This window comes from Salmo trutta, chromosome 9 (genome assembly GCF_901001165.1).
Source record: "Salmo trutta chromosome 9, fSalTru1.1, whole genome shotgun sequence".
Classification (NCBI taxonomy): Eukaryota; Metazoa; Chordata; class Actinopteri; order Salmoniformes; family Salmonidae; genus Salmo; species Salmo trutta.
Genome location: NC_042965.1, coordinates 12,948,558 through 12,975,737, shown reverse-complemented (window position 1 = coordinate 12,975,737; position 27,180 = coordinate 12,948,558). Strand labels below are relative to the sequence as shown.

Here is a 27,180-nt window from a genome sequence, read left to right as displayed (position 1 = left end):
GCCCCTGGACTGCACACTTGTTCAGATACAGATCTGCCTGACATGCAGTAATCTTGCCTAATAAACCCAACCTCAGAGCATTCACTGGAAACCCTTTTTGAAATCAAGCCCAACTTCAAAGGGAAGCATAAAAGGAAGGGATGAAAGACCAGAAAATAAAGGGCGAAAACGAAAGATGTAGAGAGAATAAAAGATAGGCATGCCTCTTTTATTCAGCAAATGTTCTATTGTCCCTTTTGGTTACTTTTATCCTTTCTTTCTTTCTGTCCTCATCAGTTACTTTGGTGACCTTTTGTGGCCATACTGTATTAATGACAAACACATTTTGAAGGACCAGATGTTGGTCAGCGATACTTTGACTTTGCTGTGGGAACCTTTCACTGTGCAGGGGAAATAACACACATTTTGAAAATAAAAGCACTGAAATGTCAACAGGTGTAAGATGTTCAATAAAAAAAAAAAAAGTACTGTAGTATTGCCAGGTAAATTCTGAAACGTGTATTGCTTATTTACATTTAGCCTGTTTCTCTGACTTTTCCAACCGTTCTGTCTGTTTCAGTATGGAGTAGTCCTGGATGCTGGCTCGTCCCACACTGCCATGTACATCTACAAGTGGCCAGCTGATAAACAAAATGGCACTGGCATTGTCACTCAGCACAGCGAGTGCCATGTCAAGGGTAAGAGCGCTTTTGCTACTAGACTATTAGGTATCAACCCCTAACGCACCCACTAAAACTGAAGAGATTAACATATGCAATGTGCCTATCCATTCCAAATCTACATGAAATGCCTTGGGTAAGGGCTAGTATTGGATTTCGAATTCAGTAGTGTCTATCAGAGCCAGAAAGGCTGCCACTCATCCGGTGTTGGAGTGTTCTGGAAACTTTCACTTCTACTTACATTTATGTCCAAAGAAATGACCGGTCGGAGACATTCTTATTACACAAGTGATTTTTCACAGTAATTATTTTTGTATAATTCTGTTAAACTGAGTGGTCAGGTTCCTGTTTTTATGCCATGTACGCTGTTTGCCCTCTACATTTCTTCCTCTATCACTAAAGTTTGGTTTCAGTTGCGCAGGTTACCATAGAAACACTTGTGAAATTGTATTCCATCCATTCAGAAACATGTTCTCTTACATGAAAGAAAAAAGGTCAGGCACAAGTCAAAATTGGCAGAAGTCATGTGCACTTTGTGGTATTTATTTTCTGATTTCTATTATTTTCCGTTTCGGTTTTATACCTACCCAGGAGGAGGGGTATCCAGCTATGCAGGTGAGCGAGGGGGTGCAGGACGCAGTCTGGAACCCTGTCTGGATCAGGCTTTGAAAGACATCCCCAAATCCAGACATCACCTCACCCCATTGTATCTGGGCGCCACAGCGGGTATGAGGCTTCTGAAGTGAGTGGGCAACACACCATTAAATGTACTTTCAGATCAGATACACAGTGCAATAGCATATTCCATTCATGGATTATTTGAGCTGTCACATTAGAATGACTAATGAATGGCTTTATACTTACTGTATGTTGGATAATGAAAACATTTTGATAGGAACAGATCTAGACAATAATGTCTATTTCCTCTCTCTTTCCCACAGTATATCCAACCCCATAGAGTCAGAGAAGATACTAAAGGAAGTTGGCAACAAGCTGCATACTTATCCTTTCGACTTCAGGGGGGCGACCATCTTGAGTGGACAGGAGGAGGGGGCATATGGTTGGGTCACTGTAAACTATCTGTTAGAGAACTTTATCAAGGTGAGGCTCCAGAGTCAGCATCAGAGCCATTCAAGACAACTGAGGAATAAATGTTAAGCAGTGTTGGCAATGTTGATGAATAACAAACATTGGTTTGTTTTTATTGTTTCTCAAGGCCAACTGGCTGTCATTTAATTTCCTTTTAATTATTTCTTTTGTCACTTAGTATGGCTTTGTGGGGCATTGGCTTAGTCCTGGCAGAGATACAGTGGGTGCTCTGGACTTCGGAGGCGCCTCCACTCAGATTACCTTTGAGACCGCAGACGTGGTGGAGGACAAGAGTAACGTCATGGAGCTGCATCTTTATGGTAGAGACTACCACCTATACACACAGAGCTTCCTGTGCTACGGCAGGGACCAGGTCTTACGCAGACTGCTGGCTCACTTGGTTAAGGTAACACACGTTCTCCTAAAACACAGTAGCATTACAAACACAGAATGATTGAGTACATCACAAACCAAAGTGCATAATGATTGTAAAAACATAGATCAATGTTAGGCTCAAATATTCTACATCACAGGAGGTTGGTGGTACCTTAATTGGGGTGAACGGGCTCGTTGTAATGGCTGGAGCGGAATCAGTGGAACGGTATCAAATACATCAAACACATGGTTTGATGCCATTCCATTTGCGCCGTTCCAGTCATTATTATGAGCCGTCCTCCCCTCAGCAGCCATCCCTGCAACTTATAGCCATTTATCATGAGGATATGGCTACAGAGGTATGTCTTTTGTCTCCTCTGTCTCTCAGACTCAAGGTGCTGGGCGCCATGTATCACACCCCTGCTATCCAGCAGGTTTCAATGTCTCCATGAAGTTGGACAAGGTGTTTGACTCCCCATGCACGGCAGACCAAATGCCCACTCCCTACAGCCCCCAGGACCCCCTGACAGTGATTGGAACTGGGCATTACCAGCACTGCCTGGGCAACATGTCCAAGATATTCTCCTTTGACAGGTGCTCTTTCTCCAAGTGCTCCTTTGATGGAGTCTTTCAGCCCAACGTCACTGGCAGCTTCATGGTGAGGAGGATCCCCTGCATGGAACGCACTTTAGGATCAATCTATGGTTCACTGTCAGAATAGATCCCATGTTGTTTCAAATGTACACAGAATCCTAGTATTTAGTTACAATGCATTCAGAAAGTATTCAGACCCCTTGACTTTTTCCACATTTTGTTACATTCGGGGGGCTCCTGAGTGGCGCAGCATTTTAAGCCACTGATTCTTAGTGCAAGAGGCATCACTACGGTCCCTGTTTCAAATCCAGGCTGTATCACATCTGGCCGCCCTCAGGGAGTCCCATTGGGCGGCACACAATTGGCCCAGGTTTGGCCGGGGTAGGCCATCATTGTAAATAAGAATTTGTTCTTAACTGACTTGCATAGTTAATTAAATATAAATAAATCATTACAGCCTATTTCTAAAATTAATTAAATATTTGTTTCCCTCATCAATCTACACACAATACCACATAATGACTAAGCAAAAACAGGTTTTTATAAATGTTTACACATTAATAAAAAAAAGTAAATATTACATTTACATAAGTATTCAGACCCTTTACTCAGTACTTTGTTGAAGCACCTTTGGCAGCTATTAAAGCATCGAGTCTTCTTGGGTATGACGCTACAAGCTTGGCACACCTGTATTTGGGGAGTTTCTCCCATTCTTCTCTGCAGATCTTCTCAAGCTCTGTCAGGTTGGATGGGGAGCGTCGCTGAACAGCTATGGTCAGGTCTCTCCAGAGATGTTTGATCGGGTTCAAGTCCGGGCTCTGGCTGGGCCACTGAAGGACAGTCAGAGACTTGTCCCGAATCCACTCCTGTATTGTCTTGGCTGTGTGCTTAGGGTCGCTGTCCTGTTGGAAGGTGAACCTTCGCCCCAGTCTGAGGTCCTGAGCACTCTGGAGTAGGTTTTCATCAAGGATCTCTCTGTACTTTGCTCCGTTCATCTTTCCCTCGATCCTGACTGGTCTCCCTGTCCCTGCCTCTGAAAAACATCCCCACAGCATGATGCTGCCACCACCATGCTTCACTGTAAAGATGGTGCCAGGTTTCCTCCAGATGTGACACTTGGCATTCTGGCCAAAGTGTTCAATCTTTGTTTCATCAGACCAGAGAATCTTGTTTCGCATGGTCTGAGAGTACTTTAGGTGCCTTTTGGCAAACTCCAAGTGGGCTGTCATGTGCCTTTTACTAAGCAGTGGCTTCCATCTGGCCACTCAACCATAAAAGCTTGATTGGTGGAGTGCTGTAGAGATGGTTGTCCTTCTGGAAGGTTCTCCCATCTCCACAGAGGAACTCTGGAGCTCTGTCACAGTGACTATCGGGTTCTTGGTCACCTCCCTGACCAAGGCCCTTCTCCCCCGATTCCTGGTGGTTCCAAACTTCTTCCATTTAAGAATGATGGAGGCCACTGTGTTTTTGGGACCTCCAATACTGCAGAAATGTTTTGGTAACCTTCCCTAGATCTGTGCCTTGACACAGTCCTGTCTTGGAGCTCTATGGACAATTCATGGCTTGGTTTTTGCTCTGACATGCACTGTCAACTGTGGGACATTCTATAGACAGATGTGTGCCTTTCCAAATCATGTCCAGTCATTTTAATTTACCACACAGGACATCACAAGGATGATCGATGGAAACAGGATGCACCTGTGCTCAATTTGGAGTCTCATAGCAAAGGGTCTGAATGCTTATGTAAATAATGCATTTCTGGTGTTTATTTGTAATACATTTGCACCAAAAAAATTACCTGTTTTTGCTTTGTCATTATGGGGTATTGTGTGTATATTGATGAATAATTATTTTTATTTAATCCATTTTAGAATAAGGCTGTAACGTAACAGAATGTGGAAAAGGTGACGATGTCTGAATACTTTCCGAATGCACTGTATGTACTTTGGTACAAGCTATTTAACAATAAGATGGATTGATTTCCTTTCAGGCAAGTATTTATTCGCTGACTTTTGGTGAGAACAATAGGGTTTTATGTTTTCATTCATAGGCTATGTCACTGTATGCCATCGCATGCAGACAAATCCCACAGCCTCATGAGATTAATTAGACAGGCTAATCCTCTGGGTATTGCTCTGATGTCAAGGGGCTGATTGAGCAATCTGTTTTATTTTCCTCTCCACAGGCGTTCTCTGCCTTCTTCTACACTCATGTCTTCCTGCAGCGCACCACTGGCATCACTGTAACATCCCCCACTCTACTGGAGGGAGCCACCCACACTGTCTGCAACATGAGCTATCAGGAAGTACTGTACTGCTGGGCTCAGCTGACTGACTCAGGCTATTCTTAGACAATATATCTATGTAATATACTTTCGTTGAAACAATGGTTTTCTTGCTCTAAAGCACATTCTCTTATTCTCACATTTTCTCAGAACACTTAGGAAAAAGGTGCTATTTAGAACCTAAAAGGGTTATTCGGCTGTCCCCGTAGGAGAAACCTTTGAAGAACCCTGGTTCCAGGTAAAACGCTTTTGGTTCCAGGTAGAACCCTTTTGAGTTCCATGTAGAACCCTTTCCACAGAGGGTTTTACATGGAACCCAAAAGGGTTCTTCATGGAAACAAAAAGGGTTTTTCCTGGAACCAAAAAGGGTCCTACCTGGAACCAAAAAGTGTTATCCTATGGGGACAGTCAAAGAACCCTTTTGGAGCCCTTTTTTTCTAAGAGTGTACAGTGAATCTCGTATTACAGCAACTGAGTCAAATAGCATAAGAGGGTGGATGTTCTCCCAAATGTTGAATGCTGGGAAGAAAATATCTACTTAGGCTGTGAGAGTGAGCCTTAATTATGTTACCTGGAGGGTAGCAGGCACTGCACAGGATTATCAACTGACTGAAAGGAGATCTGATCTAATAGTCAGGGAATTTAATTTCATTATCGGCATTTTGGATGTTTTCTGAGCACTTATAAAAATGTCCTGTTGATGTGTGTATCAAAGGAGGCAGGTGGGAGGAGCTATTGTAATGGCTGGAATTTTGTATTATTATTTATCGAGAGCCATTTGATTTTATGGCTCCCGAGTGGCGCAGCGGTCTAAGGCACTGTATCTCAGTACTAGAGGCGTCACTACAAACACCCTGGTTGGAATCCAGGCTGTATCACAACCGGCCGTGATTGGGAGTCCCATAGGGCGGCGCACAATTGGCCCAGCATTGTCCGGGTTTAGCCCGGTGTAGGCCGTCATTGTATATAAGAAATTGTTCTTAACTGACTTGCCTAGTTAAATAAAGGTTAAATAAAAAATATTGGGGAGAGCCGTTGTGCTGTGAGGTGTTTATTCGTTTTTTTTAAAACCAGGTTTGCTGTTCATTTACGCTATATGAGATGGGTGTTCCATGCAATCATGGCATGTATAATACTGTACATTTAATTTGTTGTCTGGAATGGAATCAATGGAAACAGTGTTTAACTCCTTTCCATAGATTCCATTACAGCTTTTACAAAGATCCCATCCTCTTATAGCCCCTCTCACCAGCAAGTGAACACTAAGAATTCTATGAAATTAACATTGTCATCTTTTTCTAACCCTCCTCCACATAAACAGATGCTAGAGAAGGCCCCAGACCAGAAGGGTCGTCTACAGGATTACTGTGCAGCCTCTGTCTTTATCCAGGTCCTCATGCTCCAAGGCTATGGCTTTGATGAGCTCTCCTTCCCTCGGATCTCTTTTCAGAGAAAGGTGAGCAGCAAAGTAAACCTTATGAATGTTTGACTCTATTTCAATTAGGGATGCACGATATATCGGTGAACATATCGCAATGTCTAGTTTAACGTCAGATGTGCAAAACCTATGTCAAAGCTGACGTGCATACCTATATAACGAAGGTAAATGACGTAATGACGCCACGTAAAATGTTGCGCTATACTGCAACACAGCATTCCAACCTAGCCCACAATGTCTGCTGTGTGGATCAAGCAGTCAACAAGTCAAGCTGTCATTTGAAAGAGTAACAAAATTTCAGCGAGACAACTCAAAGGCGAAATCCATTAAAGCCAAGATAATGGAATTCAATACCTTTGACAATCAACTGTTCTGTCGTGGGTGATGTTGGCTTTCGCTGACTGGTCGAGCACCGGTTAACACTACCAAGTGCGCTATTTTTCCGATGTTGCCCTACCAGAGTAACACAGTAATAGAGTCACTGCGATTAGCTTCACGACATACATACTATGGAACGCCGTTTGGGTCTGTGCGTGTCAAAAAATATACAGTAGCACTGTCAAAGCTGTACAGAAAAGTCGGCAAACACTGGCCACGAACAATGTGTTTACAATACCGCGTTGGTAATTAAGCATAATTTGTTCGACCGCAACTTCTGGGGTACCTAGCTAGCACCAATACAACCAGCCTGAAAACAATGACCAGTAAAAAACTGCAGTCATTTTCATTATTCTTAGCAAGGTTTCCACTTGATGTTTGAATATTGAAATTGAACTTCAGTTAATTAAGATAAATAGCTAGCCAGCTACTTAACTCTGTTGTCCAAAGCTAACGTTATAAGCAGCCAGTTACCTTCATCTGGCTAGTGAGGATCAACCGGACCGGGCTGTGTTGTGAAGCTAGCCACAATAAGGATTAGGGACAATAGTGGAATTTGCGGGTTGCCTTCAAAATAAAAGTATGCCATTGACAGTGATGCAAATGAATACAAATAGTAGAATTATGGCATACTTTTATTTTTGGGGGAAGAATATTGTTTGCATCCATGAGATAGCTAGCTTTTTTTTATGACCAGCACTGTAGGTGCGCGAGACAACTTTACCAGCATCATAGCATACGTGTCGATGAATCGTTGTGACATGAAATACGAGTGATAGTGTAATCGATGTGTAATAACTCCGTAAAAAATGTATGAAAGCGTTAAATTATCATGTGACGTGCAGTCATATTCAGGTCCTGATTGGTCAACAAGCTGATTTGACACGTCAAATAGTGTTAAATAGTATATTTTTTGACACGCAAAGACCCAAACGGCGTTCCTTAGAAATCCTGGTTGAGAATGAAACGACTGAACAAATGAACAACGAAACAGCACAGCAAGTAAGTGAAAGAAATAGGTTTTGATTATGTTTCACTGGTAATGGGGACATACATAAATGGCAACAAAATAACTTTTTGGTCTGTGTGGTGCGTGTGTAACCTTGATTTAACTAGGCAAGTCAGTTAAGAACAAATTCTTATTTACAATGACGGCCTACCCCGGCCAAACCCGGACGGCGCAGGGCCAATCATCCTGGATTCGAACCAGGGACTGTAGGGACACCTCTTGCACTGAGATGCAGTGCCTTAGACCGCTGCGTCCATGTGTGTGTGTTAACAATTTAACTGTACTGGAATGCTTAAAAGGCCGCTAAAATTTTAAATATCACTATCGGCCAAAAATGTCATATTGGTGCATCACTAATTTCAATGCAATAAAAGCTATTTCCATATAAATGTTTAATGTACCCCTTGACTACTGTATAGAATTTGGAGTTCAGTTATGGTTTGTTTTTCTTATTTTGTGCAGGCAGGAGACACCTCTATTGGCTGGGCCCTGGGTTACATGCTGAGTCTGAGCAGTCTGTTGCCAGGGGAGAGCATGGGACTGAGGAAGGCTCTGCGCCCCGAGGCCTGGGCTGGCCTCATCTTCCTCTTTGTCTTCCTCATCCTCATTGTTTCTGGATATCTTCTACTGAAGACCTGCCAAAAGAAGGACAGTGACGGCATCATCTAAGGTCTTCAAAGCACTATTTGGTTACTGTTCTTCCCAATCAGAATCATGCACTTATCAGTCCTAGAGTTTGTCATTCCAATGCCACATATTTTAGAGGAGGCTACAGGAGAAAAGTGTATATCCAAATTTACAAAGAGATATTTCATTTGAAGTCAGATGTATTGTTGACCATTTTATACTACATTTTGTACAAGTTTTTGACATTTGGTAATGTTCACGTGATTTAATGTCATGTACTGTAATTCCAAACCATTCTATCTCGAGTACATGTTTTATAATCAAGGAAACTGAGGACAGATTTGTAGTAGCCTATATGCAGGTATGTGAGAGGTTAAATTGAAGTGCTATATAAGCACTTCCGTTTAACCTCACATATACCAGAATATATTACAATGCTGCAATGCAAGTGAGCCATCTGAATTCATACATTGTTTTTTTGTGCGGTTGTTAGACTTTGTGTTAACTCAGGACTCTGTTGTTGTTTGTGTGTGTCATTCTTTGCTAGCATGTCATAACATTTTAAATGAGTTACATTTATTGCTTTTTCCTTGTTGATAATCTGTCATTTTGACAGACCGTACCAAAGCAAGACTAAAAAGAAAAGGGAACCAAAATAATAAAAATCTATGAAAACCACAACCTATTATGTATTCTCTGGCTGATGTGACCTCAATTAGTAGTCATGGTGGTCATTTCAATGTTATGACATTGCGGTGACAGCTAAACATTTTGCTTTATTAATTTTTTATTTTTTTTATTGGAAAATCACTTCATAGAGTCCTTGAGACTTAGACAGTCTTCTTCATGTCCCTTTTGACTGTTCCTCATTCATGTTGTATTCTTGAAATGGTTGACTAAATCCGAGTTCCAATATTTAATTCTATGGAGAAGCGGAAATAATTGCGTTTCGAATTGTTTGTGCACATCGGCCTCTTTACTGGGTGCACTGCTTACAGGAATCGTGCGTCATCAGCTAAAAATAAAGTATCGAACTTGTAGTCATTCGTTTACGAATATATTGTATTATTAGCCCTATGTTTCTTTAATTAAACGTATGTGTAGTTATATCGTACACAATTGAAAATGTTTGCGGGCCTACCTGAGCTTGGGATATCCAATGGCGAGGATCTAAAAGAAACACTGACTAACTGCACAGAGCCTCTGAAAGCCATTGACCAGTTTCAGGTAAGCTAAGTAGCTTTAGCTAACAACAGCTAAACATGGTGATACTAGCGGATCGACAAAGTGGTTCAAGCTATGCGTTGTGTTCAATATTGACAATAATTATAATTTAAGTGGGATAGTTAACGTACCGCTGTCATTTAAACAACGTTAGTCCAATAGTCTTGCACTAAAATAGCCTTACGTTACCCCTACTACTATATTTCAAGTATTCTATTTGAAGGCGAAATGGCTCTAGCTGCCAAATACTCTACTAAACGTGAATCGGTTCTCAATTGCGGTATGGTTCTAGAAACATAAAGCCCTCTACTTTCATAGCCGGTTTTAACACCGTTGCAGCCAACATCATGTTTCAGTAACAACAAAGCAAAGGCAGTATAGCATGAAGATAGGTGGGTTACCTGACGTGACAAAAAACGATGTGCACACTCCAATGGGGCAGAAGTCCGTGAGTAGTTGTGATTATGGATGGCCAGATAACGTTAGCTACCAACAATGAAACTGCCATGTAGGGACTCGTTTCATCTTGTTCATGATACCATGGCTTGTTTTGACATATTTCATGTCAACATGTACAAATCCAATAGCTAGCTAACCAGCAACTGTAACGATGTATTTGAGAGACACGTGCTCATTGTGCAGATGAAACCGATGTGAAATGGCTAGCTAGTTAGCGGTGGTGCGCGCTAATAGCGTTTCAATCGGTGACGTCACTCGCTCTGAGACTTGAGGTAGGGTTTCCCCCTTGGCTTTTGTGGCGCGATGGGTAATGATGCTTCGTGGGTGTCAGTTGTTGATGTATGCAGAGGGTCCCTGGTTCAAGCCCAGGTTGGGGCGAGGAGAGGGACGGAAGCCATTTCTGGGTCTCAAGCTTCGATTCCGCTAGGTATTGACTCCTACGATTCAGTATTTTTTGCAATGGAGGAAACTTTGCCGTAGTCTACTACTACGAGAACTCAAACTTGCATCTTTCACGGCAAAGAAAGAGCAAGAGAGGGCAGGGTTGCCAGGTCCAGTGTTGCCAATTTAGCGTCTTTGTCGCTATATTTAGCGAGTATTCAGACCCCTCTAGAGATACATTTTCAAAAAAGCAACTAGCGACTTTTTCCTGGTGTTATTGGAGACTCTGACGTGAAAGCACGTATCGTTCTTACTCTTTTCAACAAGCAGCGGGTGCTGCCGTGGGCCCCACCCCCGTCCCAAAGCACTCACAAGCGGCCCAATCCTCGTGCTGCAGGCAGAGCAGGAGATGTTCACGCCTCCGCGTCCAGACTGCAAATGAATTGAGCATGCGGGAAGCTGCCACTGGCTGATCCCGCCCTGGTTTACATTAAAAAAAAAAATATTAACCTGAATTAGGGCCAGACTAGTTACCATATTTTTCTCACATTGCCATTGAAAGTTTTTTTCTACTGTCTCTTTTTGGTCCATTTAGATTTTTAATGTAGATTGTATACACACAAAAAAAAAAAAATGTTTTACTGTGACATGTTGTTGGCTCCTAAGTGGACCATAAGGTTAAAAACCAAACCAAATTAAGAAAACTAAACTAAGTAACTCTGCCAGAGTGTCTCTTTTGGGTCACTTTTGCCGGTCCCATGCCCGGATAGAGGAGGGTTGGAATTGTGACATAAAAAAAAACAAGAATCGACACAAGAAAGTTAATTTGTAGTTCTAAACATATTTAGGGTGTTTTTTACTCATTTTTCATCTCTCCCAAGACATTATTCCTATCTCCTACAGCATCACAATTACATGCACATGGCCAATTATGTAAATTAGGTGATGTCATTTAGCGACTTTTAGGACAGCCAATAGCTACTTTCCTTACTGAGGAGTTGGCAACACTGGCCAGGTCGCCAAAAACTGTCTAGCCCACAGACCCCTTAAAAACCTACCCACAAGGTCTCAAAACTTGCCCTCAAAAATGTGTTTGCAGCAAAAGAGGAGTTGCCACAATGGTCCATGAAGCCCTTTTTACATCATGCTATCAAGCAAATTAATAAGGAATATAAAATACATATTTAACAACATAGGCTAAGAAGAAAAATTGGCAAAATTGGCATGGCAGCAACACATGACAACACAGCATGGTAGCAGCACAACATGATAACAACTTGGTAGCAACACAACATGGCAGCAGCACAACATGGTAGCAGCACAAAACATGGTACAAACATTATTGGGCACAGACAACAGCACAAAGGGAAAGAAGGTAGAGACAACAATACATCACACAAAGCAGCCATAACTGTCAGTAAGAGTGTCCATGATTGAATGAAGAGATTGAGATAAAACTGTCCAGTTTGAGTGTTTGTTGCAGCTCGTTCCAGTTGCTAGCTGCAGCAAACTGAAAAGAGGAGCGACCCAGGGATGGATGTGTGTGCTTTGGGGACCTTTATCAGAATGTGACTGGCAGAACGGGTGTTGTTTGTGGAGAATGAGGGCTGCAGTAGATATCTCAGATAGGGGCAAGTGAGGCCTAAGAGGGTTTTATATATAATCAACCAGTAGCTCTTGCGACGGGTATACAGAGATGACCAGTTACAGAGGAGTATAGAGTGCAGTGATGTGTCCTATAAAGTACATTGGTGGCAAATCTGATGGCCGAATGGTAAATAACATCTAGCCGCTCGAGAGCCCCCTTACCTGCCGATCTATAAATTATGTCTCTGTAATCTAGCATGGGTAGGATGGTCATCTGAATCAGGGTTAGTTTGGCAGCTGGGGTGAAAGAGGAGCGATTACGATAGAGGAAACCAAGTCTAGATTTAACTTTAGCATGCAGCTTTGATATGGACAGTGTACCGTCTAGCCATACTCCCAACTACTTGTATGATGTGACGACCTCAAGCTCTAAACCCTCAGAGGTAGTAATCACACCTGTGGGGAGAGCGGCATTTTTCTTACCAAACCACATGACCTTTGTTTTGGAGGTGTTCAGAACAAGGTTAAGGGCAGAGAAAGCTTCTTGGACACTAAGAAAGCTTTGTTGTAGGTCATTTAACAAAATCTGGGGAGGGGCCAGCTGAGTATAAGACTGTATCATCTGCATATAAATGGATGAGAGCTTCCTACTGCCTGAGCTATGTTGTTGATGTAAATTGAGAAGCATGGGGCCTAGGATCAAGCCTTGGGGACAGGCAGTGGCTGAGACAGCAGATGTTCTAACTTTATACACTGCACTCTTTGAGAGAGGTAGTTAGCAAACCAGGCCAAAGACCCCTCAGAGACACCAATACTCATATATACTTGCAGTGAAGCTGTTCAACAACTACACCAGTCATCCAACAGACTCCCATTCAGAGCGACACGCAGAAGCATCCAGGGTCAACGCCCTGCTCAAGGGCACGTTGACAGATCTCCCACAAGGCCAAAAAAACAGGGACACAAACCCTCTAAGAACCCCCCCCCCCCCATAGCTGTCCCTAAACCATCCGATACCCCTCCCACAGTCACGCCCCCCCAAGAAAAAATAGAAAATGAAATGAAATCCATTCCCCACCCCCAAGAAACCCCCCCAATGCACCAGAAATCATGAGAAAAAAGAAAACAACATTGCAAAAAAAAACAAAGGACCTCAAGGTCAACTAAAATCAAAACAGCAAGGCCAACTGTATATGTTTGAGTGCATGTCTGGCACTATTTACATATGTGTAGTCTTGAATGAGAGTGTGTGTATATGCATGTGTACAAACACCTGCACGGCATCAGCCTCAGGCAAACCGGCATTAGCTGTAAAAGCACCAGTCTCAATGTCCACAGTGAAGAGGCGACTCCGGGATCCTGGCCTTCTAGGCAGAGTTGCAAAGAAAAAGCCCTATCTCAGACTGGCGAATAAAAATAAAAGATTAAGATGGGCAAAAGAACACAGACACTGGACAGAGGAATTCTGCCTAGAAGGCCAGCATCCCGGAGTTGCCTCATCACTGTTGACGATAAGACTGGTGTTTTGCGGGTAGTAAACTCAGCAAAAAAAGAAATGTCCTCTCTCTGTCAACTGCTTTTATTTTCAGCAAACTTAACATGTGTAACTATTTGTATGAACATAACAAGATTCAACAACTGAAACATAAACTGAACAAGTTCCACAGACATGTATGTGACCAAAATCAAAAGTAACAGTCAGTATCTGGTGTGGTCACCAGTTGCATTAAGTACTGCAGTGCATCTCCTCCTCATGGACTGCACCAGATTTGCCTATTCTTGCTGTGAGATGTTACCCCACTTTTCCACCAAGGCACCTGCAAGTTCGCAGACATTTCTGTGGGGAATGGCCCAAGCCCTCACCCTCCGATCCAACAGGTCCCAGACATGCTCAATGGGATTGAGATCCGGGTACTTCGCTGGCCATGGCAGAACACTGACATTCCTGTCTTGCAGGAAATCACGCATAGAACGAGCAGTATGGCTGGTGGCATTGTCATGCTGGAGGGTCATGTCAGGATGAGCCTGCAGGAAGGGTACCACATGAGGGAGGAGGATGTCTTCCCTGTAACGCACAGCATTGAGATTTCCTGCAATGACAACAAGCTCAGTCCGATGATGCTGTGACACAACGCCCCAGACCATGACGGACCCTCCACCTCCAAATCGATCCCGCTCCAGAGTACAGGCCTCGGTGTAACGCTCATTCCTTTGATGATAAACGCAAATCAGACCATCACCCCTGATGAGACAAAACCGCGACTCGTCAGTGAAGAGCACTTTTTGCCAGTCCTGTCTGGTCCAGCGAATGTGGGTTTGTGCCCATAGGCGATGTTGTTGCCAGTGATGTGTGGTGAGGACCTGCCTTCCAACAGGCCTACAAGCCTTCAGTCCAGCCTCTCTCAGCCTATTGCGGACAGTCTGAGCACTGATGAAGGGATTGTGTGTTCCTGGTGTAACTCGGGCAGTTGTTGTTGCCATCCTGTACCTGTCCCGCAGGTGTGATGTTCGGATGTACCGATCCTGTGCAGGTGTTGTTACACGTGGTTTGCCACTGCGAGGACGATCAGCTGTCTGTCCTGTCTCCCTGTAGCGCTGTCTTAGGCGTCTCACAGTACAGACATTGCAATGTATTGCCCTGGCCACATCTGCGGTCCTCATGCCTCCTTGCAGCATGCCTAAGGCACGTTCATCCAGATGAGCAGGGACCCTGGGCATCTTTCTTTTGATGTTTTTTTGAGTCAGTAGAAAGGCCTCTTTAGTGTCCTAAGTTTTCATAACTGTGACCTTAATTGCCTACCGTCTGTAAGCTGTCTTAAAACCTGTTAGGGACAGACGTTCCGCTAGCGGAACGCCTCACCAATATCCAATGGTATAGAGTGGCGCGAATTACAAATACCTCAAAAATGCAAAAACTTCAATTTCTGAAACATATGACTATTTTACACCATTTTAAAGACAAAACTCTCTTTTATCTAACCACATTGTCCGATTTCAAAAAGGCTTTACAACGAAAGCAAACCATTACATTATGTCAGGAGAGTACCCTCCCAAAAATAATCACACAGCCATTTTCACAGCAAACATATATGTCACAAAAACCAAAACCACAGCTAAATGCAGCACTAACCTTTGATGATCTTCATCAGATGACACTCCTAGGACATTATGTTATACAATACATGCATGTTTTGTTCAATCAAGTTCATATTTATATCAAAAAACAGCTTTTTACATTAGCATGTGATGTTCAGAACTAGCATACCCACCGAAAACTTCCGGTGAATTTACTAAATTACTCACGATAAACGTTCACAAAAAACATAACAATTATTTTAAGAATTATAGATACAGAACTCGTTTATGCAATCGCGGTGTCAGATTTTAAAATAGCTTTTCGGTGAAAGCACATTTTGCAATATTCTGAGTAGATAGCCCAGCCATCACGGCTAGCTATTTTGACACCAAGTTTGGCTCTCACCAAACTCAGATTTACTATAAGAAAAATTGGATTACCTTTGCTGTTCTTCGTCAGAATGCACTCCCAGGACTTCTACTTCAACAACAAATGTTGTTTTGGTTCGAAATAATCCATAGTTATATCCAAATAGCTCCGTTTTGTTCGTGCGTTCAAGTCACTATCCGAATGGGTGACGCGCCGGTGCATTTCGTGACAAAAAAATTCAAAATATTCCATTACCGTACTTCGAAGCATGTCAAACGCTGTTTAAAATCAATTTTTATGCTATTTTTCTCATAAAATAGTGATAATATTCCAACCGGGTGGCGTTGTGTTCATTCAAACACTGAAAGAAAAAAATTGAGTTGTGTCGTGCATGTGCACCTCAGTGTCATTGTTCTCAGAAGGACCACTCACAAAAACCCCTGCTGTTTTTCGGCCAGAGACTGGAGAGCTCTCATTCCACTTTCTGGCACCTTCCTAGAGCCAATGGAAGCGTTAGAAAATGTCACGTTACAGCAGAGATGCTGTATTTTTGATAGGGATGCCCTAGAAGGAGAACAAATTGTCAGACAGGGCACTTCCTGTATAGAATCTTCTCAGGTTTTGGCCTGCCATATGAGTTCTGTTATACTCACAGACACCATTCAAACAGTTTTAGAAACTTTAGAGTGTTTTCTATCCAAATCTACTAATTATATGCATATTCTAGTTTCTGGGCAGGAGTAATAACCAGATTCAATCGGGTACGTTTTTTATCCGGCCGTGAAAATACTGCCCCCTATCCCAAACAGGTTAACGACCGTTCCACAGGTGCATGTTCATTAATTGTTTATGGTCATTGAAGAAGCATGGGAAACAGTGTTTAAACCCTTTACCATGAAGGTCTGTGACGTTATTTGGATTTTTATGATTTCCTGAAAAGGTGATGTTACTTTTTTTGCTGAGTTTATATAATGAAGCTGCCAGTTGAGGACATGTGAGGTGTCTGTTTCTCAAACGAGACACTCTAATGTACTTGTCCTCTTCCTCAGTTGTGCACCGGGGCCTCCCACTCCTCTTTCTATTCTGGTTAGAGCCAGTTTGCGCAGTTCTGTGAAGGGAGTAGTACACAGCGTTGTATGAGCTCTTTAGTTTCTTGGCAATTTCTCGCATGGAATAGCCTTCATTTCTCAGAACAAGAATAGACTGAAGAGTTTCAGAAGATAGTTCTTTGTTTCTGGCCATTTTGAGCCTGTCATCAAACCCAAAAATGCCGACGCTCCAGATACTCAACTAGGATAAAGGACGACAGTTTTATTGCTTCTTTAACCAGGACAACAGTTTTCAGCTTTGCTAACATAATTGCAAAAGGGTTTTCTAGTGATCAATTAGCCTTTTAAAATGATAAACTTGGATTAGCTAACACAACGTGCCATTGGAACACAGGCGTCATGGTTGCTGATAATGGGCCTCAGTTCGCCTTAATAATCTGCCCTTTCCAGCAACAATAGTTATTTACAACATGAACAATGTCTACACTGTATTTCTGATCAATTTGATGTTATTTTAATGGACCAAAAATGTGCTTTTCTTTCAAAAACAAGAAAATGTCTGTGACCCCAAACTTTTGAACGGTAGTGTGTGTATATAAATAAGGTCCTACAGTTGACAGCAAAATCCAAGCCATGAGGTCGAAGGAATTGTCTATAGAGCTCCGAGACAGGATTGTGTCGAGGCACAGATCTGGGGAAAGGTACCAAAACATGTCTGCAGCATTGAAGCGCCCAAGAACACAGTGGCCTCCATTTTTCTTAAATGGAAGAAGTTTGGAACCACAAAGCCTCTTCCTAGTGCTGGCCGCCCTGCTAAACTGAGCAATCAGGGGGGAAGAGCCTTGGTCAGGGAGGTGACCAAGAACCCGATGGTCACTCTGACAGAGCTTCAGAGTTTCTCTGTGGAGATGGGAGAATCTTCCAGAAGGACAACCATCTCTGCAGCACTCCACCAATCAGGCCTTTATGGTAAAGTGGCCAGACGGAAGCCACTCATCAGTAAAAGGCACATGACAACCCGCTTGGAGTTTGCCAAAAGAGACCTAAAGGAATCTCAGACCATGAGAAACAAGATTCTCTGCTCTGATGAAACCAAGATTCAACTCTTTGGCCTGAATGCCAAGCGTCACATCTGGAGAAAACCTGGCACCATCCTTGCGGTGAAGCATGGTGGTGGCGGCATCATGCTGTGGGGGACGTTTTTCAGCGGCAGGGACTGGGAGACTAGTCAGGATCGAGGGAAAGATGAACGGAGCAAAGTACAGAGAGATCCTTGATGAAACCTGCTCAGGACCTCAGACTGGGTCGAAGGTTCACCTTCAAACAGGACAACGACCCTAAGCACACAGCCAAGACAACAAAGGGGTGGCTTCAGGACAAGTCTCTGACTGTCCTTCAGTGTCCCAGCCAGAGCCCGGACTTAAACCCGATCTAACATCTCTGGAGAGACCTGACCATAGCTGTTTAGCGATGCTCCCCATCCAACCTGACAGAGCTTGAGAGGATCTGCAGAGAAGAATGGGAGAAACTCCTCATACAGGTGTGCAACGCGTGTAGCGTCATACTAAAGAAGCCTCGAGGCTGTAATTGCTGCCAAAGGTGCTTCAACAAAGTACTGAGTAAAGGGTCTGAATTCTTTATGTAATTGTGTGTGTATGTGTGTATATATATATATATATATATATATATATATACCCAATTTGACAGAAAATAACTTGTCTAGCTAGCTATGTGCTAACAACGACGGTAGCTAGCTAACGTTAGCTAATGTTATTTGAATGACGAGACCTATGCTCACTTGCCACTTAACTCAGAATTATTGTTACTAATTAACACAACATTTAGATTGATTCACTTTCTCTAATTAGCAACCTCCTTGAGTATAAATTACAATAAAATATCACTGCTCCGATTTATCAAATTAATAACACCACTATTTCAGTGCATTGATTATTATCTTACCACCGGTCTGATAATGTGTTGTTTGCAGACAGAAAATGGCATTTTGTTGCCAACTCTCCAGTCAGCTCTTCCCTTCCTGGACCTTCACGGGACTCCTCGGTTGGAGTTTCACCAGTCTGTCTTTGATGAGCTTCGTGACAAGTTGATGGAGCGAGTCGCAACTATCGCAGAGGGCAAGGATGAGGAACGGTGCGCCATCTCTTTACATATGTATAGCTGGCTAATAGTTAGCAAGTAAACACCAGGTCTGTATAGCGAAATCATCAGTTTAAACCGTTGTACATGTTAGACATGATTGAGTGTTTTGTGTATTCCACCTCCCTCTACAGTTATGGTAAACTTGAGGAGCTTCTAGAGAAGAGCTTTCCGCTGGTGAAGATGCCTTCCATTCAGCCAGTGGTCATGCAGGTTCTGAAACATCTTCCAAAGGCAAGTCTCTGTCTTCCCACCATACTTTTAGTGAATGCACCTCATTAACCCGCAATGCAGATCTTTTCTATTTATAGTGGTTTGCACCTGCCATTGGCCATGTTTTCTCTTTTTAAAACACTGTGATCCTACCACAGCTCAGTATTTGAAATGTATTTCCTGACTGACTTGCTATGAACAGGTTCCAGAGAAAAAGCTGAAGCTTGTAATGGCTGATAAGGAACTGTATAAGGTCTGTGCTGTTGAGGTGAAGAGGCAGATCTGGCAGGACAACCAGGCTCTCTTCGGGGATGAGGTTTCGCCCCTGCTCAAGCAGTATATTGTGGAGAAGGAGGCAGCGCTTTTCAGCAGCGATCTCTCTATTCTGCACAACTTCTTCAGCCCCTCCCCCAAAGCAAGACGCCAAGGAGAGGTGAGCCACCCGAGTACATCTGGACCTTTTCATTGCCTTTTGATTCCCAATAGATTCTGTTCACATTCCAATAAGGATTTGTTTTGTTTAGGGCCGGGAGCCTGTTATAAAAAATAGTTTTTACTAGTCAATCAACCTTTATCTATGAACTCAGAAGAGAGTTGGGTGTGTTTGAGGTGTGGTGGGAATTCTAACAGAGTGAGAGAGACTTGGTCATTTCTTCAAACAATCATCTTTATTCAGTATCGATTAATTATTGCAATAATGAGGCTGGTTGACCCCCCACCCTTAAGTGTTGGACCGAATAACCTAACCTTTACACAAATGCACAGTACTATATATAGCTGACTCTAACAATGCTCAGCCATGGTTGGTTCAGCCCCCCTCATGCAGACCAAGGAGTATCATAAGTCACTCTGGGTTCATCCTGTTGTTATCTGCACGTGGGTTGTTGTTTTTACCCCACCCTGGCTTAGTTTCCCAGATGCAGGAATGATTTAGAGACAATGAGGAATTGTTCTAAACTCCTGGCTATCTCTATCTCGGTTACACCCACCACATCTTGTCTATGTAATGCGGTCTTTAACTCATTTGTCAGCTCAAGCCATCTCTAGTGACCATACGCCCATATTAGCTGCAGGGAACTAGAGTGGAACCCATGGAAACACAGACACTAACAGGGCAGAAATGTCTTCCTATTCGTTAAGTATTAATTGCTAACTATTAACATCAAATCAGGTAAATATGTAATTTTTCTCTCACAGAGGCTAACCCTTTTTCTGTTTTATGTACAGGTAGTCTTGAAGCTGACCCAGATGATTGGGAAGAATGTGAAACTGTATGACATGGTACTTCAGTTCCTGCGAACCCTCTTCCTGCGTACCCGTAACGTCCACTATTGCACCTTGCGTGCAGAGCTGCTCATGTCCCTCCATGACCTGGACATCAGTGAGATCTGTTCAGTAGATCCCTGCCATAAGGTATGCTCACTTCCTAGGAAAGAGACAGTGCAACTGATCTGAGTTGCCTTCTTCTGTAGGCAAACTGAAACAGAAATAGTATTGATTTAAAATGTATGCAAATACAGTGGTGAATGTTCTGCATGCTAATGCAGAGTGCCGTATTTATGTCTATCTTGGCAGTTCACCTGGTGCTTGGATGCCTGTATCCGTGAGAAGTTTGTGGATGCCAAGCGAGCCCGGGAATTGCAAGGTTTTCTGGATGGGGTGAAGAAAGGACAGGAGCAAGTACTTGGGTGAGAAAAGAAGAGTGGAGGAAATGTGATTGAACATGGCTTATGATTGTAGGATTCATAAAAAGATGTGACAAATGTTGTGGGTCTTATTGCTTTCCAGGGACCTGTCCATGATCCTGTGCGACCCATTTGCCTGTAACACCCTGGTTTTGAGTACGGTCCGAAACTTGCAAGAATTGCTCAGCCAGGACGCTCTACCCAGAGTAAGACATTCAATGTTGTCTTTTGTGGTCTTATGTTCTTTCTATCCATTTCTATATTCTGTCAATGCTATGGGGAAACCTACTGCCACTACTGAAGAGAGATATTTCTGTGGGAATTAACAGGACAGTCCAGACCTGATGCTGCTGCTCAGAATGCTGTCTCTTGGTCAAGGGGCTTGGGATATGATTGACAGCCAAGTCTTTAAAGAGCCCAGATTGGTATGCATTCACTTCTTGTTTCTACTAGTATTATTTTATAATCATGTGTTTTTCTTCAGTGAGTTTACGAGTCTGTAATATATTTCTTATGAGCTACACAGTAACAATAGTTTGACTCACAGAGCTGGAAAACAACCTCTTTACAATTACCACTGCTAGATGGTGTAGATGTGACATAACCAGCCAGGGCAGAGACTCATCATATTTGATTCCTTCCCTCTCAGGAACTGGAGGTTGTAACCCGTTTTCTACCAGCCATGTTGTCAGTAGTTGTGGACGACTACACCTTCACTGTAGAACAGAAGCTCCCCAGTGAGGAGAAGACCTCCCTCACTTACCCCACAGCCCTGCCTGATGCCTTCAACAAGTAACCACTGGGATGGGCTGTCACACAGGGGATGGGGTTAGACTGGAACATGTTACTTTGGTAGACTTTGTATGGCTCTAATTAAATGTTTTATAAAAATCTAGAATGTAAAACACATCGTATTAATATTCAAAAATATACATGTTTTTATTTATTTTATTTAACTAGGAAAGTCAGTTAAGAACAAATTCTTATTTACAATGACAGCCTAGGAACAGTGGGTTAACTGCCTTGTTCAGGGGCAGAACAACAGATTTTTTTCCCCCCTTGCTAGCTCGTGGTTTCGATCTAGCCCAACGCTCTAACCACTATGCTACCTGCCGCCCCCATGTGACTTTCAATTGTCAATATTATCTGCGGTGTACATGAGCTTTATGTTTAATGCGTTTCAATGAGAAGTCTCTGATTTTAAAGTGAGTTCTCCTCTGCCCTAGGTACCTGCAGGAGAACAGGGTGGCATGTGAGATAGGTCTGTACTACACACTCCACATTGCCAAGCAGAGGAACAAGAATGCCTTACAACGGTTACTTCCCGCTTTGGGTAGGTTCTGCACTTGTTTTGCCACAGGTTAATAGAAGAAAATAAATACTGTTAGTGTATTGTTGTTATCCTGGCTCTCAACATTAGTTTTTTCATTTAACTGCAGTGGAGACCCACAACGAAATGGCCTTTGGGGACATCTTCCTGCACCTCCTGACAGGACACCTCACCTTGCTCTCTGATGAGTTTGGGACTGAAGAGTTCTGCTCTGCCGTGTTTGATGGTTTTCTCCTCGCCTCTTTCTCCAGGTCGGTCTTGTCATGGGACGTACAGGAGATTACTGCAAATATTGCATTTGAAACCGATGGAAATCTTACTGCACATTTATGAAATCTGTGACATTGAAGTAGAATACTGTACTCACAATACACAAAAAAAACAAGCTATAGATTTCTCAATAATGGCTGATGCCAAAAAGGCTTTTGACCGTCTTGAATGGCCTTTTCTATTCAAACATTGGAAGCTTTCAACTTTATCTGAAAAAACACATTTTATAAAAAAAATTGTATAAATGTCCTAAAGCAAAAATATACATAAAATAATACATTATCTGATGGAATTGCTTTAGAAAGGAGCACAATACAGGTATGTCCTCCTTCCCCCTCCTGTTTTCACTGGCAATTGAACCGCTTGTAGAAAGAATTAGACAGGACCCAAACATAACCGGTATTGGTAAACATTAATATAAATAATATTGCAGATGGTCTACTGATATACCTGACCAATATTGAAAACTCGATGCCCCCTTTTCAAAAAATATTTGCAGAATACAAAACAAATCTCAGGATATAAAATGAACTTGGGAAAAAAATTAGATGGCAATAGGAAAAAAAGAACTTAAGATCGACAGTAATCCATTAAGTATACCACAAAAAAATATTAAATGCTTAGGGTCCTTAATAAGTGACAAAGTATATGAACTTTATTCCATTACTCAACAATATGAAAGCAGATCTAATTAAATGGAATAATCTTCCCATAAATCTTACAGGTAGAATAAACCTCTTTTAGAATGGTATGGCTGCCAAAGTAAAAAAAAAAAATGTATTTTCGGTAATACTAATTACCCCACTGAAGACATTCTCTTTTAAAAAGTATACTTTGTCATAAGACTTTACAGTGCATTTGGAAAGTATGCAGATCCCTTGTCTTTTCCCACATTTTGTTATGTTACAGCCTTATTGTAAAATTGATAATTTTTTTAAATGTTCAGTCTACACACAATACCCCATAATGACAAAAGAAAAACTGATTATTATACATTTTTGCAAATGTATTAAACATTTAAAAACTGACATAACATTTACATAAGTATTCAGACCCTTTACTCAGTACTTTGTTGAAGCACCTTTTGGCAGCGATTACAGCCTCAAGTCTTCTTGGGTATGACGCTACAAGCTTGGCACACCTGTATTTGGGGAGTTTCTCCCATTCTTCTCTGCAGATCCTCTCAAGCTCTGTCAGGTTGGATGGGGAGCGTCGCTGCACAGCTATTTTCAGGTCCGGGCTCTGGCTGGGCCACTCAAGGACATTCAGAGATTTGTCCCGAAGCCACTCCTGCGTTGTCTTTGCTGTGTGCTTAGGGTCGTTGTCCTGTTGGAAGGTGAACCATCACCTTTGCTCCATTAATCTTTCCCTTGATCCTGACTAGTCTCCCAGTCCCTGCTGCTGAAAAACATCCCCACAGCATGATGCTGCCACAACCAGGTTTCAGGATTCTTCCAGATGTGACACTTGGCATTCAGGCAAAATAGTTCAATATTGGTTTCATCAGACCAGAGAATCTTGTTTCCTATGGTCTGAGAGTTCTTTAAGTGCCTTTGGGCAAACTCCAAGCGGGCTGTCATGCCTTTTACTGTGGAGGGGCTTCCATCTGGCAACATTACCATAAAGGCCTGATTGGTGGAGTGCTGCAGAGATGGTTGTCTTTCTAGAAGAATCTCCACAGAGGAGCTCTGTCAGTGACCATCGGGTTCCAATTTTACATATTTTGTTACGTTAGACTAATTTTAAAATTTATTAAATAAATAAAAAATGTTATCAATCTACACACAGTACACTATAATGACAACGCGAAACAGATTTATTTTTGTGTGCAAATTTATACAAAATGCATCCTGTTCCATTGATCATCCTTGAGATGTTTTTACAACTTGATTAGAGTTCACTTGTGGTAAATTCAAATGATTGGACATGACTTGGAAAGGCATGTAAGGTCCCACAGTGGATGTCAGAGCAAAAACCAAGCCGTGAGGTCGATAGAATTGTCAGACTTCAACTGCATGTATGTATAGTTAAAGTCAGAAGTTTACATACACCTAAGCCAAATTTAAACTCAGTTTTTCACAATTCCTGACATTAAATCCAAGTAAAAATGCCCTGTTTTAGGTCAGTTTGGATCACCACTTTATTTTAAGAATGTGAAATGTCAGAATAATAGTACAGAGAAGGATTTATTTTAGCTTTTATTTCTTTCTTCACATTCCCAGTGGGTCAGAAGTTTACACACTCAATTAGTATTTGGTAGCATTGCCTTTTAAATTGTTTAACTTGGGTCAAACGTTTTGGGTAGCCTTCCACAAGCTTCTCACAATAAGTTGGGTGAATTTTGGCCCATTCCTCCTGACAGAGCTGGTGTAAATGAGTCAGGTTTGTAGGCATCCTTGCTCGCACATGCTTTTTCAGTTCTCCCCACACATTGTCTATAGGATTGAGGCCAGGGCTTTGTGATGGCCATTCCAATACCTTAACTTTGTTGTCCTTAAGCCATTTTGCCACAACTTTGGAAGTATGCTTGGGGTCATTGTCCATTTGGAAGACCCATTTGCGACCAAGCTTTAACTTTCTGACTGATGTCTTGAGATGTTGCTTCAATATATCCACATAAGTTTCCTATTTTGTGAAGTGCACCAGTCCCTCCTGCAGCAAAGCACCCCCACAACATGATGCTGCCACCCCGTGCTTCACAGTTGGGATGCTGTTCTTCGGCTTGCAAGCCTCCCCCTTTTTCTTCCAAACATAATGATGGTCATTATGGCCAAACAGTTCTATTTGTTTCATCAGACCAGAAGACATTTCTCCAAAAAGTACAATCTTTGTCCCGCTGTGCAGTTGCAAACCGTAGTCTGGCTTCTTTATGGCGGTTTTGGAGCAGTGGCTTCTTCCTTACTGAGCGGCCTTTCAGGTTATGTCGATTTAGGACTCGTTTTACTGTGGATATAGATACTTTTGTACCCGTTTCCTCCAGCATCTTCACAAGGTCCTTTGCTGTTGTTCTGGGATTGATTGGCACTTTTCGCATCAAGTACATTCATCTCTAGGAGACAGAACGCGTCTCCTTCCTGAGCGGTATGACGGCTGCGTGGTCCCATGGTGTTTATACTTGCGTACTATTGTTTGTACAGATGAATGGTGTTTGGAAATTTCTCCCAATGATGAACCAGACTTGTGGAGGTCTACCATTTTTTTTCTTTTGAGGTCTTGGCTGATTTCTTTTGATTTTCCAATGGTGTCAAGCAAAGAGGCACTGAGTTTGAAGATGGGCCTTGAAATACATCTACAGGTACACCTCCAATTGACTCAAATGATGTCAATTAGCCTATCAGAAGCTTCTAAAGCCATGCCATCATTTTCTGGAATTGTCCAAGCTGTTTAAAGGCACAGTCAACTTAGTGTATGTAACTTCTGACCTACTGGAATTGTGATACAGTGAATTATAAGTGAAATAATCTGTCTGTAAACAATTGTTGGAAAAATGACTTGTGTCATGCACAAAGTAGATGTCCTAACCGACTTGCCAAAACTATAGTTTGTTAACAAGAAATTTGTGGAGTGGTTGAAAAACGAGTTTTAATGACTCCAACCTAAGTGTATGTAAACTTCCGACTTCAACTGTGTGTGTGCGTGTGCGTGTGTGTGTGTAAATGAATGAATACAGTACTTCCTATACAAATTGTTACATATTTTTCCTTATCTCATAACCATAACTCCCTGACATATATTTTTGTGTATTCCAGTAAAGAGAATGTCCACAGACACACCTTACGCCTGTTGCTTCACCTTCACCACAAAGTTTTGCCATCTTGTTTGGAGACCTTACTGAAAACCCTGGAACCCCCAAAACAGGTGGACAAGCTGCCATTTTGATAATTTTTTTGTAGCTTGAAACAGGTTCCGAACAATGCATGTAATTGAGACATCTGAATAGCTTATGATGTAATCATGCATTTTCCTCATGAGAACATTATATTAACCTCATAAGCTCAGTGATTGAGGTTAGATTCATATTTCTAGTATTTTGCTCACACTAGGTGTTGTGTATTTTTATTCATTTTTTACTCCACCTGTGGCTTATACTGTAACTAAAGTCATCATTTTTCTGGTTATGTCACAAAGTCAGGGACATAGGAAACTCCTGGCCCTATGACATAGCTACTGTATTTCCATATTCCTCATTCTCTGTTTTCTGTGCTTGTCTGGTGTCCATAGAGCAGTGACCAGGTGAAGGAGTTGTACACCCAGCTGACGGAGAAACTGGAGGCCCAAAAGAAGAGTCCTGCCCAGCCAGACGAAGCCCCCTCTCTAGACCTGGGGCTCCATCCTGTTACAGTGCCCACTACAGCCTCCACTCCAACTACACCACTTTGAGGGAGGAGGAGGTAGGACGCATCGAAAGAAACAAACCCAGTGGTTTGAAAAAAGGACGCTGATATTACATGTAGAATTGAGGTCGGCTCCAGAAACCATTAAAAAAAAACGGCATAATGAACATTACAATATGCAATTTCCTCTATGGTTACTATGGTCAAGGTTTAGTTTGTTTTCTAATGCTTGGATATTTTTTTTAAAGGTATTTTTTAAGGAGTGGGCCAGTCCCACTCCTTTTGTCATTTTTGTTGCTTTATTGAAGAGATGGTAAAGTGTTTGAAAGACGGGGGTTGGACCAAACGGGCCACAGTGCTTGTTTTTTTTTTTAAGCGGTCTAATTTTAAGCAGTCTTCCAGCTTTACAAATGTAGTTTGGTGGCAATTATTACTTTTATTAATATGTAGTCTTGCTTAATTATTGTTCAAAGTATGTTTTAATATGTACTGTAGCTATCTATCTAGACTGAATGTCAATGTATGTAGGCCTACTGTTGTTTGGTTTGTGTCAGTGGTGAAACAAGCTGTAAATAAAATAATTATTTACAAAT

At 42.1% G+C, this 27,180-nt stretch overlaps 2 protein-coding genes and 1 long non-coding RNA gene across 3 annotated transcripts in view; 2 read left to right on the top strand and 1 right to left on the bottom strand.

The window, feature by feature from the left end:
- The window catches only part of LOC115199918 (ectonucleoside triphosphate diphosphohydrolase 2-like), a 13,064-nt gene extending 3,571 nt beyond the window's left edge, over positions 1-9,493 (top strand). The window contains exons 3-10 of the mRNA XM_029762462.1: positions 560-677; positions 1,251-1,401; positions 1,601-1,760; positions 1,927-2,154; positions 2,512-2,781; positions 4,903-5,022; positions 6,323-6,457; positions 8,289-9,493. Of these exons, the coding sequence (XP_029618322.1) occupies positions 560-677; positions 1,251-1,401; positions 1,601-1,760; positions 1,927-2,154; positions 2,512-2,781; positions 4,903-5,022; positions 6,323-6,457; positions 8,289-8,495 (1,389 nt within the window). The 3' untranslated portion in view covers positions 8,496-9,493. The remainder of the gene's footprint in view (positions 1-559; positions 678-1,250; positions 1,402-1,600; positions 1,761-1,926; positions 2,155-2,511; positions 2,782-4,902; positions 5,023-6,322; positions 6,458-8,288) is intronic.
- Positions 8,204-10,387, bottom strand: LOC115199919 (uncharacterized). Its single transcript, XR_003879443.1, has 2 exons — positions 10,079-10,387; positions 8,204-8,461 (listed from the first exon to the last, which is right to left on the bottom strand). It is a non-coding gene; the product is annotated as an uncharacterized LOC115199919 (long non-coding RNA).
- Positions 9,285-27,180, top strand: LOC115199917 (negative elongation factor B-like). The gene is made up of 13 exons (XM_029762461.1): positions 9,285-9,680; positions 18,589-18,749; positions 18,890-18,989; positions 19,171-19,401; positions 20,196-20,381; positions 20,544-20,656; positions 20,757-20,859; positions 20,983-21,078; positions 21,303-21,445; positions 21,880-21,986; positions 22,093-22,234; positions 26,003-26,111; positions 26,475-27,180. Exons 1-13 carry the CDS (start codon positions 9,579-9,581, stop codon positions 26,631-26,633), a joined length of 1,752 nt encoding a protein of 583 aa, XP_029618321.1. The 5' UTR covers positions 9,285-9,578; the 3' UTR covers positions 26,634-27,180.

Coding starts and splice junctions, on each gene's coding strand:
- LOC115199917 (XM_029762461.1), top strand. CDS start 9,579: ATGTTTGCGGGCCTACCTGAGCTTGGGATATCCAATGGCGAGGATCTA. Junction 20,860..20,982: donor GCCAGGACGCTCTACCCAGA/GTAAGACATTCA, acceptor GGGAATTAACAG/GACAGTCCAGACCTGATGCT. Junction 21,446..21,879: donor CTGCCTGATGCCTTCAACAA/GTAACCACTGGG, acceptor CCTCTGCCCTAG/GTACCTGCAGGAGAACAGGG.